Raw genomic sequence first — 19,101 nt, forward strand, 5'->3', positions numbered from 1 at the left:
TACGTGCTGGCTTTTTTTTTTTTAAACCTCCCCTTCTGAGGGAGTACCCTGCGGAGGGCCGAGGCATGGGGGTGGGTGCCTCGTGTGTGTTCCTGTTGAAGGAGGGAGATGCCTGCAGCCCAGCTGGTGGAGAGGAAGTGTGCGAACATCTGTCCCCAGAAGCTGGGGCCTCGCCTTGATCTGCGGCTCACAGCCTCACCGCCTTGCCCTCCCTGGGGTTCCTGCCCTCCCCGGGGAGCACCTTTCAATCAGTTCCTCCGAGGTGCGTTAAGATTCCGTGTGCAGAGGAGCCAGCCTGTTACTAAACGTTGGCTAACCGCTCACCAGGGTCCAGCCCCTGCCCGCAAGCAAAATGGAAAGAGAGAGGGAGACTGCAGAGCCGAGCTGGCAGGAGACCTTTGATCTGGAACCCGGGGAGGAAGGGTGTGATGTGGGGTGAATGGCGTCCCAAGGGAGCCGGAGGACCGGGCCCCCCGGGGGTGTCACCCTCACGGAACTTCCTGGATGCATCTCCGAAGGCTCCCCGTTTCCTCATGCAGAGCTTCAGGAATCTGCTGAGTCCTGGGGGAGTGGAAGAAGGCTTTGCAGCAGCCCCTGGGGGTCTTTGGCTTATTAGAGATTGGAGTCTACTTTTGGGGGTCACACTGGTTGGAGGAAATCAGCTGGATCGTGGAGGCATCCTTTCAAATGAGGGAGAGGGATGAGTCCGCCACGCAGCAGGTAACGTCCTGAGATGCAGAAACGTCACCGCCTGGCGGGTGAAACCCAGCCGGCTTCAAGGCTGGGCTCGTTCGGTGATTCAGAGGCAGCAGTCCTCTGCTGGTGGGACGTGCCCCTGGGGATTTCCTCGGCGGCCCAGTGGTTAAGAATCCAGCTGCCAATGCAGGGAACACAAGTCCGATCCCTGGTCCAGGAAGATTCCACGTGCTGCAGAGCAGCCGAGCCCATGAGCCACAGCTACTGAAGCCCACGCACCCTAGGAGCCTTGCTCCCCAGCAGGGGAAGCCTCCGCGATGAGAAGCCTGAACTCCGCAAGTGCAGAGGAGCCCCCGCTTGCTGTGACTAGAGAAAGCCCGTACACAGCAGCGAAAACCCGGCCAGAACCCGGCCGGAAATAAATAGCAGTTAATGTGCATGCACACTAGGGCGCTTCAGTCGTGTGCGACTCTTGTCGTGTGCAGCCTTTTGGACTGTAGCCCACCAGGCTCTTCTGTCCATGGGATGCTCTAGGCAAGAATGCTGGAGTGGGTTGCTATGCCCTCTTCCAGGGGACCTTCTCAACCCAGGGATCGAATCCACATCTCTTACACATCCTGCATTGGCGGGCGGGTTCTTTACCACTAGTGCCGCCTGGGAAGCCCCAGTAGATAAATTAATTTAAAACAAAAACTTGTGTCTCAAGTCCTTACCCATGCTCAGTTGTCTGGGTGCAGATTTGATGGCTGCATTAATTATTGGTGATTATGTCATGCGGCGCAGGCCAAAAAAAAAAAGAACCTTTCTGGTTTGCGCCTGATTCATAAGCTTTCGCTTACATGGTGAGAGGCTGGAGATGATCTATGAAAGTCAAGATTCCCAAATTCCCATCACTGTTCCTTTCAAACAGTTGGTCAAGGTATTTCCAGCACAACCAAGTGGGAAGGATGAAATGTCAGGAAAAAAAAAAAAAAACACGGGCTCATATTTGCCGGTGCCTGGCGGCAGAGAAAGTGAAAAGAAAACGCCCTCCAGCCTCCAACCCTGCCGAATTCAATCAGAGACGCCCTGACGCGGCCGTCCCTTGAGAGGCTGGCCGCGGCGCTCCTGGGGAGGAAAGTCCACGTGTTCAGAGGTGTTTTGTGACCTTGTCTTCCTGACTCCCCTGACGTGGAAAATGTGAGGCGTTTGTATGTTTCGAGCTGGCGTGTGGCTTTAAAACAGGTGAGCCGGATTACAGGAAACCACTCAGATTCGGATGCCAGGTGCCCACGGTCTCCGGAGGCTTCAGAGCAGGCGTGTGATGACTTGGGAGGCAGAGTTGGGAGCCAGGCGTGCTTCCCGGCCAGGCCGGCGTGGCCCCCCAGCCCTCCCCGAGGCCCGGCGCCCCTGCCGCCCACTCTCCTCCCTTGACGGCCGTCTTGCTTCGTTTCTCTGTCCTGTTCTCACCCCGCACCTGCGGCTACTAAATAAAGCTCCGAGTTCCTGTTTCCTTTTCTCTGTCCCCATCTCTTCTCCGTACCCTCACCCGCCTCCCTCTGCCTCTCTCTCCGTTTCCTGGACACAGAGCTTCTCACCGTCTGCTCCTCCGATCCCCAGGCTTCCAGAGCCTAAGGTTTGAAACGCCAGGGGAGTAAGAGCATGTGTCTGTCTGACACCCCTGCCCGGGTGTCCCCCCACCCCCGCCTCGGCTTCCTTATCTCTTCATCAGAATTGATGACGCCTTCGGCAGGGCTGTTAATGGGTTCCGGTAATCTGGGCTGTCGACCTGGTACCTTGCGTGTGCTCGAGAAGTCGTCGCTATTGTCATTGATTTGCTTTGATTCGAGGTGACATGGGCATCACAGAGTCCACCGTTTTAACGTGACCAGTTCTGCAGCATTTGGCACCTTCACGATGTGCCACCGCCACCTCTGTCTAGTTCCAAACCGTGCTCGTCACCCGAAGGTAAAGCTCCGTGCCCATCAGCGGCCGCCTCGTCCTGCTCCCCCCCCCCCCCCCGCCCCAGCCCCTGGCCGCCGCCAGCCTGCTTTCTGTCTGAGTGGATCGACCCCGTTCTGCACTTTTTGTATCGACTTCATCGCACAGTGTGTGGCCTTTGGAGTGTGGCTTCTTTGCTCAGTTCCATGCATTCGATGTTTTTGTCCGTGCTGTGGCATGGATCGGGGCTTCGTTCCTTTTTACAGCTGAATAGTATTCCGTTGTGTGTATAAGATGTCTTCCCTTGAAGTGTCACTGGTGGTGGGGGTTCGAGGCTGCCAGGACTGAAAGGGAACCGGGCAGAGGGAGGTGGGAGACATGGGAACGTGGGCCGCGGCCCTGCCCACCCCCAGGGGCAGTTCTGTCCCATGGCCAGGACAGCGCCATGCCACCCCTTTGAGGGGCCAGGTGGGAGAAGTCTGCCGTGTGACTCTGCTCCTGACGTTCTAGCAGTCAATGACAGCCAGCCTTGATGATCCAAAGGAAAAGGAAACTGGAATAGCAGAGAGCTAATTGAAACGAGGCGGCACGGAAGGTAGGAGGCAGGGAGGGGGGCCCCCCTCCGTCCATGAGAGAGCTGTTTATTTTGGGGTTAATTTGGAGTTGAGAGACCCTTTCTAAGCATCTCTCCCTCTCTGACGCCTGACGCTTAATGGAACGCACAAGCCCGTTTCACTCCCAACATAGCACGGATGCTCCGTGCATGCGTTTAACTAACTTACTCCCACGCCATGTCTTTGGCAGAACATCTCGGAATAGAAAATCTGGTTCGAATTTCACTTCCCTCGCATGGAAGCGCCATTGTTGTAATAATGGTGGCTATGAGAGCGCTATATTCTTCTAAAAATGTTTTCAGTAAATAGGGATGCTGCCGCGAGGCCCAGGGAGGACGGGGAAATTGGCCAGATCCGGTGTCTGGAGCCACCCCAGGCTGGGCCATTGGTCCCAGAAGGATTGGGAGATGGTGGTGGTTGCAGTTCGTGGCTTAACTCAGTCCCGTTCAGATGTGACTGAAGAGAGAGGGTGTGGCTCTTGGTTTTCCTATGCAGTTGAAAACTAGAACTCGCTGCCGTACCCTGCACAGTTTTCCATTGCTGGTACCTTGATAATTCCTTTCCCGCCAGGAGGCAGGACCTCAGTCTAGAATGGGTCTGGAGTCGTCTAAATTACCTACTGACCCACCACGTGGGACTCACGGAGGGCGGAGTCCCCGGCTGTGCGGCCAACGGCGGTCTCTTCTTAGACCTGCCTGCTCCACCCTCGCTGTTGGCTGTGGGTTTTGTTACTGAGTCATTCTGTGCCCTCCTGGGATCTGGACACCACCTCCGACCCACTGGGTGTCGGGCACCCCCTGTGGCTCAGCACGTGTCACGCAGCTGGTCCAGCCACGCACCTTCTGAGGGTCAGCTGGGGGGAGGTTTCCGTAAACCTCGTGTTTCCCCCACGCTGAGAACGTGACATGTTAGGCTGACCACCCCCAAATGCCGGCCCATGGTGGGTTGTCCATTTTCAGAGAATTAGGATCCCACCAGTGGAACCCCAGCGCCCCAGTGGCTAACTCGTGTTTTGCTTTTGTTTGTTTTTAGTATTTATTTATTGAGTGTGGTGGGGCATGCGAACTCTTAGTTGTGGCATGTGGGATCTAGTTCCCTGACCAGGGATCGAAGCCAGGCGCCCTGCACTGGGAGCGTGGAGTTTTAGCCGCTGGACCACCAGGGGAGTTCCCGCCCCGGTGGCTAGGATGGGGTGTCCTTGAAAAGGCAGCGTGTCCTTCACACTCTGGGAGGGCCCCAGGGAAGCAGCCCATTGCAAAAAAGCAGGGGTCGCCATCACGCTGATGCGACGAGCTGGGGAGAAGGGAGGCAGCTGACGGGTTCTCGGGGCAGGGATGGGGGACCTGTGGCTTTTCTGCATTTTCATGGTTTTTGGCAAGACGGCTCTGACCCCAAAGCCAGATGCTGGAGGGAGGTGTATTCTATACTTCCAGTCCATGACTGATTGGGACTAGAAGATGGACTGGCGCTTAGATCTGAACTGCAGGCCCAGCGAACCCATCTGAGCCCGTCAGCCGCTGTCATGTGCAAAGCTCCCCACCCCCGCGAGGGAAAGGTCTTTTCCGCTGAAAGGAGGAAACGATAACCAGAGAGCCAGCGCTTATCCGTCGGAAATCGATCACTCGATTAATATTAAATGCCTATTTGTGAAAGATCCTTGCTAGCCCTTGGGGGGCGCATGAGGAAGTAGATGACCCTGCCCAGAGGCTTGTAAGCAGCGTGGTACCCAGGAGCTCACACCCCTGGGTGTGAACAGATCAGAAACCTGGATGGAAGGGCTGAGGACAGGTCTTTAAAGTTTCCTCTAAAATCTGTCTGGTGTGGAGGTCATTATTCAGGATGCCAGGGGAGAGGTGGCTCTCCCCCCGGGGTCTGCCGAGGACGTCCAAAGGTGTGGACTGATGAGATTAAGTGCCTCGTATGTGGGACTTCCCTGTGGTCCAGTGGTTACGACCGCACTTCAAATGCTGCGGGTGCAGGTTCGATCCCTGGTCCAGGAGCTAAGATCCATAATGATGCACTGCAGCAACCCTGAGACACAGCTGCTGTGTCCAGTTCTGTTGTTGTTTAGTCGCTCAGTCTTATCTGACTCTTCTGTGGCCCCATGGACTGTAGCCTTCCAGGCTCCTCTGTCCATAGGATTTCCCAGGCAAGGATACTGGAGTGGGTTGCCGTTTCCTTCTCCAGGGGATCGTCCTGACCCAGGGATGGAACCTGCGTCTCCTGCATCAGCAGGTGGGTTCTTTACCACTGAGCCACCTGAGAAGCCCTGTGTCCAGTTTTACAGAACAGGAAATGGGGGCTCAGAGACGTTAAGCAATGTGCCCGAGGCCACACAGCGGAAAATGGCAGAATCCAGGACCATATCCTTTCCTCTAGAATAGCAGTCCCCAAACTTTCTGGCACCAGGGACCAGTTTTGTGGAAGACAATTTTTCCCTAGACCTGGGAGGGGAGGGTGATGCAAGTACATTACATTTATTGTGTGTTTTCTTTCTTTGTTATTATCACATCAGCTCCACCTCAGCTCATCAGGCATTATTAGATCCTGGACTGGGGACCCGGCCTGAGAGCATAGGGAAGCAGAAGTTTCTGGTTTTGTCCCTTGGTGCTAGGATTACTTGTCTTGACTCTCCTTCTGTCTGACTCGAGTAGAATTCCTGCAAGCCTTTGCCCCACAGCCCCCACCTTTGGGAGGAGGGGGTCCGTGACACCTCCTACCCTCATGCACGGTGTGTTTAAAGCTCTGGAGGGCAGGAGCCACCTCTTTGTGGGGGGCCTGCCCATGGAACCCCAGCCCCCCAGCTCCCTGAGCCGAGAGTGGCAGAGTCACTCTCTCCCAGCCCTCAAAACTCCTCCCACTGCTTTCCTCTGCTGCCCAGAAATCTGCCCAGGGGACTGAGGTCTGAGGAAGTACGGGTCTGACCTCAAGCCTCGCGCACCTCGGGGTGTTCACGGAAGTCTGAGGTCTACACGAAAGCCTGGTCTGCTGCTTCCTGCACCGGCGTTTTTGACCAGCCCCCTAGGCCTTTCTAGAAAGAGCTGCTGGGAGCCCCGTGCAGCTGGGGAAGACCAGTCTCGAGCCCCCCGTCGGCCGTCCTCCCTGATTCCAGCGGTGGGTGTTCTCCCTGGGTGATGATGGGGGATTTAAGAGAGCTGGAGGCATAAACACACCCCCATCACGCCTGACACCACCGCCCTCCGCCCGAATAGGAAAAACCCGACATGTGCGTTTTTCTAGATACTAACCTGGTTGATTGAGGTCGTCGGCAGCCTCATTTTCAAACACATGGAAATGTGTTTAGGGGTGTTACCGCCTTTACCTGTCCCCCATGACATTTCACGAAACAGCTGGCCCCACAACTGGAAATGCATTTTAAGTTGATCGCCACATCGATCCTAAGTAGGTGTTCAGGGTGTCTGACAAGCACCGCAGGGAGAGACCCGTGGTCACTCTGCATGCAGCCCGCCCGCCCAAGGCCTCGGAGGCCTCGGAGGACTCGGCTCTGGGCCCTGGAGATAAGTCGGTCTGAGCAGCCCTGGCGACCTGCAGGCCCCCGCCCCGTGACTGGCTGGCGTGCGTTCTCAGCGCTGAAGCTCGGCTCTGCGATGAGGGCTGGGCGGCTGCGGTCCAGGCCCCTCCTCCTCCTGCTCCTCCAGCAGCCTCTGCTCCCATCTCTCTCTCATCCCTCCTCCCAACGAACCTTCGAGTTTTTCTTAGCTTCGTTCCTTCAGGTTTCTTTCTGCGTCTCCTTCGCTCTGCTCTGAACGTCCCTAAGCGTGTCGCGCGTGTCTTATCCTCACTTGTCCTTGTCCTCTTTTCTCCTGAACCTTCTCAGAGTCTCTTTTCTTGGTCTTCTGTTGTCCAAGGCTCTTAACGCTGTTGAATCCAATAGATGGATGGGTGGATGGCTGGCTGGCTGAGCGACTGGGGCTCCACAGGTTGACGCTGATGTATTCTTGTTACCAAACTGCAGACCGTACCCTGCTCCCCGCTCCCCGCTCTCTGCTCCCCGCTCCCTGCTGCAGGCATCCGGAGGCCTTGGGCCCCGCCTGGCTTCCTCTCATCATCTTATCCCGGGCTCCGGTGGGATTCCCGTGCAGCCAGGCGAGGCGAGCAGAAGAAAGAGGGGAAGACTTACGTCTGCACGTGGCTCCCACAGAACCTTCCGACTCTCATTCTTGGCTGCTCTCCGAGTGGGGCTCTTGCTTGACGATGCTGGTGACCTTTCCTGTGAAAGGCAAGGACCCAGTGTTTTCGCTTAGAAGGTTCTCGGGGCCTCTGGGCTCATTCCGCACTCATCCGCCCGTCCGGGAGACTCGCGGCAGCAGGCCTCCGCGGGCCAGAGCTCGCATTGAGGACTGGGTCTGCCCCGGGCCCAGCTCTGTCCCTTCCAGATGGCCACCCCGAGACTCCAGGCCGGACAGGAGTTCGTGGTTCCCCCCACCTCTCCTGTCCTAGAATTTAGCTTAGGTGATGCTCGGGGTCTCGCCGAGGGCTCCAGAGTTGGAACCAGCCGGTGGTTTCGGTGACTTGACAGCCCCCCGTGGCTGAGGCGGGCTTTCTGACCGGGCCCGGAAGGCGCCCGCAGGAGGGAGCACTGTCCGTCACCGTCGGGCCACCCCTGCGCAAGGCCGCTCCTCCTGGGAGTGAGAGACGGGACAGACCGCACGCTGCGGGTTCGGCAGGGGGTGTCTGGCCGCGGTGCACGGAGACCCTCGGGGCTGTCACCGTGCCGTGTGTGCGACGCTCCGGAATCCAGACGGGGCGAATCTCACAAAGAGCCGATGTGATGAATTGATACACATTTCAGAACAATTTAAATCTGTCATTCCTAATTGCGCTTTTCACAAAAGCTTCTCTGCAGCGGTGGGAGAAACATGAGAGCCGGCGGGCGGGGAGGGCAGAGCGGACCCTCCGGTCATGCAGGAGGTGTGTGCCCTTCCCAAGTGCCCTGCCCTGCTGGGGGCCAGGCAGACGCCACCGCAGAAGTCTGGATGTGAGGCAGGGCCTGGTGGGGGGCAAGGGGGCGTGCCTGCCATGTCCCCCCACCCCCAAGTCCTGGCTACCTGCAGGTGCGCCCCGCGTTCCCCAAAGCTATCAGGCTGAGACCTTCTCATTCTGTGGAGGCCCTGAGCCCTTCGCCCGGGTCACCTGGGTAGAGAGCCCTGATGAGCGTCCAGTGGAAACAGTGCTGGGGGGCCGGTGGTGGTGGGCAGGGCCCGGGCTGCGGCCGACGAGCCTGGGATGACGGCTGAGAAGTTTGGCTGCACCCCGAGAGGGGAGGGTTTTGTACTCAGGCAGTGAGTGAAAGTGAAGTGAAGTCGCTCAGTGTATCTGACTCTTGGCGACCCCGTGGACTGTAGCCCGCCAGGCTCCTCCGTCCATGGGATTCTCCGGGCAAGAATACTGGAGGGGGTTACCATTTCCTGCTCAGGACTTAGTCCTTATTGATTTCGGCTTACTCTGGTTTTGTATTTATGAAAAAAAAAAAGAAGGAACAGGAGCAAATAGATAAGGAAGTTTCTCGGACTGTGAGACTTAAAAGTCTGTGGCTGGCTGGAAGCCGTGATTTTCTCAAAAGGCTTGGATCCTGTTTGTTATATGTATCTGCTAGGACGATTATTGCCTGCAACAGTTGCTGACTGCAAGTTTTAATAGAAGCAAAATTGGAGTTTTATATGTTCTAGGGATTTTATTCTTCTCATGAACAAAGAACTCAAAGGTTAGCTTGGACCCAAAGTCTTTTTAGCATCCTATGCCGCCATGTTCGAGTGTGACCTTCACACTCACAAGATCGCTGCTCTGCTTCCTTGCATTGCACCGGCATTCCAGGGAGGAAGATAGGGACAAACGAAAAGCGCTTCCCACCTGATTCTGCCCCCCTCTCCAGGCCCTTCCTAGAAGTGTCATCCAGAGACTTCCACGTACAGCTCATTGGCCAGAACTGTGTCACACACCCACAATTCTAGCTGCAAGGGAGGCTAGAAATGCAGTTTTTTAAAGGTGGGCACAGTAATGCTCCAAACAAAACTGGGGCTCTGTTAATAAGAGAGGGAATGGAGAGACTTCCGTGGCGGTCCAGTGGCTAAGACTCCACGCTGTCAATGGCAGGGGGCCCGGGTTCGATCCCCGGTCAGGGAACTAGATCCCACATGCCACAACCAAAACCTAGCACAACCGTGTGTGTGTGTGTGTGTGTGTGAATGTATGTGTCTGTACATCAGTCGCTCACTCCAGGCTTTGTAACCTGCCAGGCTCCTCTGTCCGTGGAATTTTTCAGGCAAGAATACTGGAGTGGGTTGCCATTTCCTCTTCCAGGGGATCTTCCCGACCCAGGGATTGAACTCGTGTCTCCTGTGTCTCCAGCGTTGTGGGTGGATTCACACACACACATATATTTGAAGGGCTATTTATTATTAAAAAAGAGAGGGAGAATGGACATCGGATTAGCTGCTGGCAGCGCCTGCCACTCCACTGTGAATTTAAAATGATAATTGCTGCTTTCACAATATGTATCACCGAAGCTCTCCTGACTGTTGTACACGTGTTAATTCATGGGAAGTGTCATCATCCCAATATTTCAGCTGAATGAGCTGAGACAGACAGAGGTTAAGAGTTAACTGGGATGCCGGAGAAGCATCCTGAGGAGGAATTTTCGAGCTGCTTCTCTCAGTGTGCTTTTTTGGAGGAGTGAAAGGAACCGCAGGGCAGGAGACCCAGGAAGGGCTGCTTCTGGTTCTTTTCCATTACGCTTTCATTTCAAAGCTATAAACACGGTAGACAGTGTCGTGTGTCCCCGTGTCTCCAGCCCGTTCTCACAGGCAGTAGATTATCCTTCCCAATAATCTTTCCCCCCGCCCCCACCTTTTTTTTCCTTTTTTTTGCCAGAAGTCCTTTCAATGAAGTGGAGGTTTCATTGGAATAATTAAACCTTCCATCTCAAGCCTCTCGTTCCAATCATCCAGGCAGATCAATTAGCCAGAGGTGCATTTATCTAGCCGACTGTCGACCCCTTCTCACTGCAGAGCTTTTGCACTGGGGCGGCTCGCAGAGAGGGAGAGGCGTCGGTCCCTCCTTCCAAAGGGCTTGACGTTCGATGTGGTAGCAGCCTCGTTGTTTATTTTATCCAGGATCTGATTTGTATTTTTTCACCCAACAGATATATATTTAGCACCTCCGAGGAATCAGGCCCCATGGTGAATAAGGGAGATGGGGTTGTGGTGGGGGGAACAAAGATAAAGCAGACACAGTCCAGAGAGCTGAATCCCCGTGAACCTGTTTCCTCTTCTAAAACTGGGGCCAGTAGTAGTAGCTACCTCACAGGGTGGTTGTATTAAATGACATCATCCACATGCACCATTTTCCTCTAACTTCAGTTCCGTTCAGTTCAGTTGTTCAGTCGTGTCCAACTCTTTGCAACCCCATGAACTGCAGCATGTCAGGCCTCCCTGTCCATCACCAACTCCTGGAGTCCACCCAAACCCATGTCCATCGAGGCGGGGATGCCATCCAACCATCTCATCCTCTGTCATCCCCTTCTCCTCCTGCCCTCAATCTTTCCCAGCATCAGGGTTTTTTTGATGAGTCAGCTCCTCATATCAGGTGGCCAAAGTATTGGCGTTTCAGCTTCAACATCAGTCCTTCCAATGAATATTCAGGACTGATTTCCTTTAGGATGGACTGGTTGGATCTCCTTGCAGTCCAAGGGACTCTCAAGAGTCTTCTCCAACACCACAGTTCAAAAGCATCAATTCTTTGGCGCTCAGCTTTCTTTATAGTCCAACTCTCACATCCATACATGACTACTGGAAAAACCATAGCCTTGACTAGATGGACCTTTGTTGGCAAAGTAATGTCTCTGCTCTGTAATATGCTGTCTAGGTTGGTCATAACTTTCCTTCCAAGGAGTAAGCGTCTTTTCATTTCATGGCTGCAATCACCATCTATGGTGATTTTGGAGCCCCGAAACATAAAGTCAGCCACTGTTTCCCCATCTATTTGCTATGAAGTGATGGGACTGGATGCCATGATCTTAGTTTTCTGAATGTTGAGCTTTAAGCCAACTTTTTCACTCTCCTCTTTCACTTTCATCAAGAGGCTCTTTAGTTTTTCTTCACTTTCTGCCATAAGGGTGGTGTCATCTGCATATCTGAGGTTATCGATATCTCTCCCAGCAATCTTGATTCCAGCTTGTGCTTCCTCCAGCCCAGCGTTTCTCATGATGTACTCTGCACATAAGTTAAAGAAGCAGGGTGACAATATACAGCCTTGACGTACTCCTTTTCCTATTTGGAAACAGTCTGTTGTTTCATGTCCAGCTCTCTAACTCACTTATTTTTAATTGGAGGATAATTGCTTTACAACATTGCCTCGGCTCCGGCCATAGATCTACACGAATCAGTCGCAGGTGTTCGTATGTCCCCTCGCTCTTGAACCTCCCTTCCACCCGCCAGCCCTCTAGGCGGTCACGGAGCACCCAGGTCTCAGCGCCCTGTGTCATACTGCAAACCCCCGTTGGCTGGGCGTTGCACGCATGGTAATGTATGTGTTTCCACGCTACTCTCTCCATTCATCCCAGCCTCTCCTTCCCTCACTGTGTCCACAAGTGTGTTCACTTGTCCGAATCTCCATGGCTGCCCTGCGGATGGATTCGTCAGTATCGTCTTTCTAGATTCCATATATATGCATTAATACACAGTGTTCATTTTTCTCTTTCTGACTCACTTCACTCTATGATAGGCTCTAGGTTCATCCACCCCATTAGAACTGACTCAGATGCTTTCTTTTCATGGCTGAGTAGCATTCCATTGTGTATATATACCACAGCTTCTTTATCCATTCATCTTTTGGTGGACATCTAGGTTGCTTCCATGTCTTAGCTATCTGGAGCATTTTGTTTAAGTTTTGATTTTTTTTTTTTTGATGTGGACCATTTTAAAATCTTTATTGAATGTATTACAATACTACTTCTGTTTTATGTGGGGGGTTTTTTTGGCCAGGAGGCATTTGGGATCTTAGCTTCCTGACCAGGATTTGAACTTGCACCCCCTTGCACTGGAAGGCAAAGTCATAACCACTGCACCACTGGGGAAGTCCACACATGACCTTAGCCCAGTGTCTGCCTATAGCAACTGCTGTGTGCCTTTTCCTAGAAGGCATTGGAGGATATGCTCCAGCAAAATGAGGGAATAAGGCAAAAAAGAGGAGCCCAGAAGTGAGGACTCTGGTTGGCTGGATTGGATGCTGTGCTTTGTAAGTGTCAGCTGTGATCATGGCTGGTTTAATTAAGACCAGATGATGCTCAGTTGCTGAGGGTTGAATTGGAATCTTAGTGGTATGAGGTTTAACTCTGATCCGACTTCCTCGTCGTAAAATGGGGATAGTAAGACTCACCTGAACAAGCTCCTGCAACGGTTAAGCCAGGTGGCATCTGGGAAGCGCCCTGCACATCCTCAATGCTTCTGGTTTATGAGGGGTGAGCTGTCCGACAAGACTTACAAGAGGTGAAAGATAGTAAGTGTGCAGAGAGTGCGATGACTGATTCTCTATACTTAAATGCCTGACCCATATTTCCAGCTGTTGACGTGTTATTTTTTATTGTTTTTCAACTGTGATAATACATACGTCAAGCAGAGTTAAAGACTAACGTTAGCAGTTGTTGTTCAGTCACTAAGTCCTGTCTGATTCTCTGCGACCTACTCTGCCTCCACTGTCTCCCAGAGTTTGCTAAATTCATGTCCATTGAGTTGGTGATGCGGTCGAACCATCTCTTCCTCTGTCATCCCCTCCTCCTCCTGCCTTCAGTCTTTCCCAGCATCAGGGTCTTTTCCAATGACTCAGCTCTTTGCATCGGGTCCAAAGTACTGGAGCTTTCAGCATCAGTCCTTCCAGTGAATATTCAGGTTGATTTCCTTTAAGACTGATTGGTTCAGTCTCCTTGCAGTCCAGGGGACTCTCAAGAGTCTCCTATAGCACCACAGTTCAAAAGCATCAGTTCTCTGACGCTCAGCCTTCTTCATGGTCCAACTCTCTTTCACTGCCAGACACATCCACAGCTGAGCATCATTTCCACTTTGGCCCAACCGCTTCATTCTTTCTGGAGCTATTAGTCACTGCCCTCTGCCCTTCCCCAGGACGCCTTCCAACCCGAGGGGCGCATCTCCCAGTGTCATATATTTTTGCCCTTTCATTCCTGTTCATGGGATTCTCCTGTCGAGAGTACTGGAGTGAGTTGCCATTTCCTCCTCCAGTGGACCACGTTTTGTCAGATGTTTTCACTGTGACCCGTCCGTCTTGGGCAGCCCTGCACGGCACAGCTCATAGCTTCATTGAGTTAAGCAAGCCCCTTCACCGTGACTGTGATCCACGAAGGGGAAACAGTGAAGTAGGCTTGTCGTAAAAAAACATCCATCCATCCCCAGCCCCGACCCCCGAGGGCAGCCACTTCTAACCCTTCTCCATTTTGCTTTCTTCTGTTCCCTGCCTCCTTATTTCTAAGTGATATGCTTCCATTGCTATTTAGTGGTATGTCAGTTTTAAGACATTATGTATCAACATGCCTTTGGATAGATGATAATTTATCTCCCTTTTCCTAGTTCCCCACTGCATGCACTTACCCCCACCATCGTCTTGGTACGTTCTCATCAGTTTTACCTGTTACTTCATCATGACCAGGTAAATATTGTTCATGTTCAGGCAAGATGTATGTTGGGATTATGTTTCCTTTTTATTTTGCCCAAAGATAATACTGCTTCTCTTTTCTTTTTATTTGCTGGGGCTTTTAAAATCATACCTGTCCTCAATTTTTTTGTCTGACTCTCAGGCCTGTCATCTGCCTAATGATGTTGTTTCCAAAGATATCAGGTAACCATTCATTATTTCCCCTGACCCTCCATGGTCCTGCTGCCGTCTTGGCCAGCTGCTCTTTGCTGCCTCCCTCTCATCCTGGAACACTCCTTGCTGCTGTTTCCTGTCCTTCGTATTTTTGTTTTATTCCCTCATTTTGCTGGAGTATATCCTGCAGTAGCTTCCTAAGAAAGGATGCATGGAAGCTAGATGTTTAGAGTCCTTGCCTTTCTGAAAATAGCATCATTCTGTTTATGCACACAACAGTTTGGGTAGGTATAGAATCCTAGGTTTAGAAGTATTTTCCATCAAAAACGTGAAGGCATCACCTCATTGTCCCCCAGTTTCCAGCATCACTGTTGAAAGATCTGACGCCAAACTTACTTCTAGTCCTTTGCACATGGCCTGATGTTTCCTCCCAGGAATATTTTAGGGTCTTCTCTTATTCCCCAGTGCCCTAAAATTTCAGAATGATACTCCGAGAAGGTTCTTTTCCACTGATTTATACTGAGCACTCAAAGGACCCTTCAAAACTGAAGGCTCTTGTTTTTTCATGTGGAGAATCCTCTAATACTAGTGTCTCTGATAATTTCATCCCATAATTGATTCTGTATCCCCGCAAGACAAAAGGAAGCATAACTTCTGTAACCTCTTTCTAAGATTTCACTTTATTGGATATTAGACTTTCTAAAGTGACCTCATTCCCCCTCCTCCTTTCTTATTTTCACTCTCTTTAAGTTTTTATTAACTTTGGGGGATATTTCCGCAACTTTATCTTCTAAATTTTCTATTGATTTTAAGCTTCCACTTACTTTATTTTAATCTCTTAAGAACTTTTTCTTCTTGTTTGATTGTTGCCTTGTCAAAGCACCCTGCATTGTTCTTTGGCTACAGTATCTTAGCTAATCTCGTCACGGATTTTAATTATCGGATTGTCTTTTGGTTTTGTTTTGTTTTTCAGTTTTCTCTTACTGTGTGCATCGTCAGCTTCCTGCAGCTTCCTTGGGGCAGTTTGTCTCTTTCGATGTCTTCCTTTCATGGGGAGACTTTTCTCGAACATGGAGCGATCCTTGGCTGGCTGTCTATTCTTCTGTGAGAGGCAGCAGAAACTGGCTGTGCCAGCTCTGTGTGCGTAGCGGGCTTCCCTGGAGGGGGATAATCACTGGCTGATTGTGCTTGAATAACACCGATGACAGGAAGCTCCTAACTCACCAAGCAATTGATTCCTCCTTTGAGGAGCAGAGCTATTTCGAATCCTGAGCCAGTATCTGCTCTGCTATCTTAGAGCTTGGTTTTAGTTGTGTCTTTACACTTGTTAAAGTGATATTTCAGGGACGTTTTGTACATACACCTACTGGGTGAAAGTGAAAGTCGCTCAGTCGTGTCTGACTCTCTGCAGCCCCGTGGACTATACAGTCCATGGGATTCTCCAGGCCAGAATACTGGAGTGGGCAGCCTTTCCCTTCAGCAGGGGATCTTCCCGACCCAGGAATCGAACCAGGGTTTCCTGCACTGCGGGCAGATTCTTTACCAACTTAGCTATCAGGGAAGCCCCACACTGGTTAGAGTCGTTTAAAAGGTGAACTTTTTTTTTTTTTTTTTAAGGCAATTCTAAGGGCTGTATAGTAGCTGATTTAAAGGAAGTCCACATCCTGCCTTCCACGCTAATTATGACTTTGAACCTGTCCCAGGCTTGATTTTTCTTGGCTGTACTGTAGTGATGATAGTGGTGATGATGGTGATGGTGGTGATATTGATGGTGACGGTAATAAAACCACCTGTCTCAAAGAGTTCTCCGGCTGTTAGGCTTAGCCAAGTGCCTGGCAGAGTAAATAGTCTGTAAGCCCAGGGATGATGTTTCCACCAGTTGAATGTTAACCCGATGAGTCAGACTCTCAGGAAGCATGTCCTCTCTCCGACCTTAGGATCAAGTTGGCAGTTGTATGTGTGCGTGTTCAGTCGCGCCTGACTCTGCGACCCTATGGACTGTGGCGCGCCAGGTTCTTCTGTCATGGGATTTCCCAGGCAAGAATACCGGAGTGGGTGCCATTCCTGCACAAACCTGCTTTCCCTTTCCTGCAATTAAAACCTCTCTTACAATTAATTTTCTTAAAGCTTTTTCTTCTGATTATAAGAAAGGAAAAAATGCAAGTGCATCCTTCTTTTTAATGCAAATACAGAGAAGTGTCATTTCCCTGGGCGGGGGATTGTGGGCCAAGGCTGGCCCTGCCCTGAGGAGGCTGCTGAGCAGACCAAGGAGACGGTGTCCTCCAGAGAAGCTCGTCTCCCGCCCCCCACCCCTGGGGCTGAGGGCCTGTGACAGCTCACTCCTATCCAAGCTGACACCCGACGAGAAGAGCTTCTGTCAGCCCTGGGAGATCTGGTGTCACCTGTGATTAATCCTCAAAGCCAAAACCCAGCAAGTTTCTGATTAAACGATGGTGTCCCGGGTCCCCGTCACCTCCGAGTGCAGCTGTGGGCTTTAAGCAGCCGCCTGGAGCCCCCCGCCAAGGGAGCCCAGCAGCTGTCAGGACAGGTGGCCGCCCCTTCCTGCAGCAGCTCCAGGCCCTGGTCCACGGCGTGTCCAGCCCCTGGAGAGATGCGGGCTCCGGATCGTTTCATTCTTTCCTTCCAGAGCAGGGCCCCCCTTCGCTGTTTGAGTGGTTTTCTGTGCTAAGTCGGACCATCTTCCCTCTCACAGATCCTGGCCCGCACAACTCCACACCCAGAAGGAGACTGGCTGAGGGCAGGACCAGCCCCGGCCGGGAGGAGTAGGAAGAAGTCAGACCTCAGTGACGGGCGGGCACCTCCCGTCTGCCAAGCGCCGACCCTATGCCAGGTACGTCGCATCATCTCCTTTACGGAAAATAAATGTAAAGGGAGGGTTTCCTGAGACTCAGCAGGGGAGCAGAGAGGGGCGGGTTCCAGGCAGAGGGAGGCGCTGGAAGCAGGCGTTGAGCGAGCAGGGATCTGGCGGAGAATCCAAGTTGGTCAGCCGGGACACGACCGTAGGGGCTGGCGGGAGGCCTCAGCTTGGAGGTCAAGACAAAGATGCTAGACTGTATCATAGCAGAAAGGGGTCCACACGATCCATGTTTCCAGTGAATGAGGAAGGGCCATGAGACCAGCAGCTGCCACGGCGTTTGTCTTGGCAGGTGGTCTCCTTGGCCTGTAAAAGGGTGAGGAAGGGACTTCCCTAGTGGCCCAGAGGTTAAGGCTCCACCCTCCTACTGCACGGGGTGAGAATTCAATTCCTGATAAGACAACTAAGATCCCACATTCTATACGATCAAAAAGTAATAATAAAGAACTTCTTTAAAAAAAAAAAATAGGTGCTCAAAATAGCCCTTCCTGTAGAACATGGACTGGGAGCCTTGAACATGTTTTTCAGCAGGTTTCTTTCAACCACAGACAGGTGCCTGTAGGTGAGTACCCAGGAGGCAACACCACCAGGAGTCCCGGGTTCTTTCCCTGTCTCTGCTCTGCCATCGTGAGGGTGTTCGTTTTGTCCTTACAGGAGTCCTCAGGTCACACGGTGGCTGCAGCGATCCCAGCATCACACACACATTCACATGCAATATCCTAGTGCTCAAGGACTGTATCCCTTCCTGTGTTCCTATCAAAGGTCGAGGAACAGCACCAGAATTGCCCCCCAGCAGACTTCCCTGCGGTTCTACAGGTCATAAACGCTTCACGTACTTAGTCTGACATCAAACTAGACCACCTTGTTAGGTAGAGACCGAAACAGGATCCACCTCTTGCTGCTCAGAAGTTGCCCAGCCTCCCTGAAATATGAGGCCACCTGGTTCCTGAAGACGATAGGGATTCCGTAAGCAGGAAAAGGGGATGAATGAGGCGGTGTTCGCCCACTTAATGACTTGTTGAGTCAACTTCTTAATGTTGACTCTTTCAAAATAGTAAAGCTGAGTGCATTTTCCTTTGTGAGTGGAAAACTGTCATGCTGACGTGTTTCAGAGTGAGCACTTGTAGGAGATGTATTTGTGTTGCACTGAACCACAGACTGTCCACACGTGACCCAAGTGGCCAGTGCTTAGGATATGAGCAGAAGGGCAAAGGTCATTGGATGGAATGTCCCCACTTTTAAACCCCCTCTATAAACCAGTTGTTGCTCATAACAGCACACAGGTATTTTCACCCAAGGTGCTTGAGTTGTTCAGAGCAAAAGCCCACTTAGAACAGCTCAGATTAATGGGGAGATTCTTGATGGAGCAAGAACCAGACATCACACGTGGCCAGGGCTCACAGGCCGGGAAGTAGGGTTGCACACTTGGAGAGATGGCTCCAGCCGCTTGAGGGTGCTCGGGGTCTCTCACTGCAGCTCCACCCACAGATGTACTTCCTCTGTCTCCCTTATACCCTCTCTGCCTCCACAGCCTCAACCTGCCTGGGCGTGTTACTGCAGCCAAGTGCAGCCTTGGGCCACTCTGATGCACCTTCTAGCTCATTGCCCTCAGCACTCACCCGTCCCACTGTCTCTTTCAGTCAATTCAGTTGCTCAGTCGTGTCTGACTCTTTGTGACCCCATGGACTGCAGAACGCCAGGCTTCCCTGGCCTTCACTAACTCCCCGAGCTTGTTCAAACTCATGTCCATTGAGTCAGTGATGCCATCCAACCATCTCACCCTCTGCTGTCCCCTTCTCCTCCTGCCTCCAATCTCTCCCAGCATCAGGGTCTTTTCCACTGAGTCAGTTCTTCACATCTAGTGGCCAAAGTATCAAAGTCTCAGCTTCAGCATCAGTCCTTCCAATGAATATTCAGGACTGATTTCCTTTAGGATGGACTGATGGATCTCCTTGCTGTCCAAGGGACTCTCAAGAGTCTTCTCCAATAACACAGTTCAAAAGCCTCAATTCTTCAGCGCTCAGGTTTCTTTATAGTCCAACTCTCACATCCATACATGACCACTGGAAAAACCATAGCTTTGACTAGATGGACCTTTGTCAGCAAAGCGATGTCTCTGCTTTTTTTTAATATGCTATCTAGGTGGGTCATAGCTTTTCT

General features: G+C 52.0%; 1 protein-coding gene across 4 annotated transcripts in view; it reads left to right on the top strand.

The window, feature by feature from the left end:
• The window catches only part of CARD11 (caspase recruitment domain family member 11), a 104,376-nt gene that overhangs the window by 48,524 nt on the left and 36,751 nt on the right, over positions 1-19,101 (top strand). For 3 of the 4 annotated variants that reach the window (XM_070460508.1, XM_070460510.1, XM_070460507.1), the window contains exon 2: positions 16,780-16,917. In XM_070460508.1, the coding sequence (XP_070316609.1) occupies positions 16,911-16,917 (7 nt within the window). In that variant the 5' untranslated portion in view covers positions 16,780-16,910. Of the gene's footprint in view, positions 1-285; positions 721-16,779; positions 16,918-19,101 lie in introns of those variants that run through there. The other variant, XM_070460509.1, reaches the window with a different exon arrangement.

Source organism: Odocoileus virginianus, chromosome 33 (assembly GCF_023699985.2).
Source record: "Odocoileus virginianus isolate 20LAN1187 ecotype Illinois chromosome 33, Ovbor_1.2, whole genome shotgun sequence".
NCBI lineage: Eukaryota > Metazoa > Chordata > Mammalia > Artiodactyla > Cervidae > Odocoileus > Odocoileus virginianus.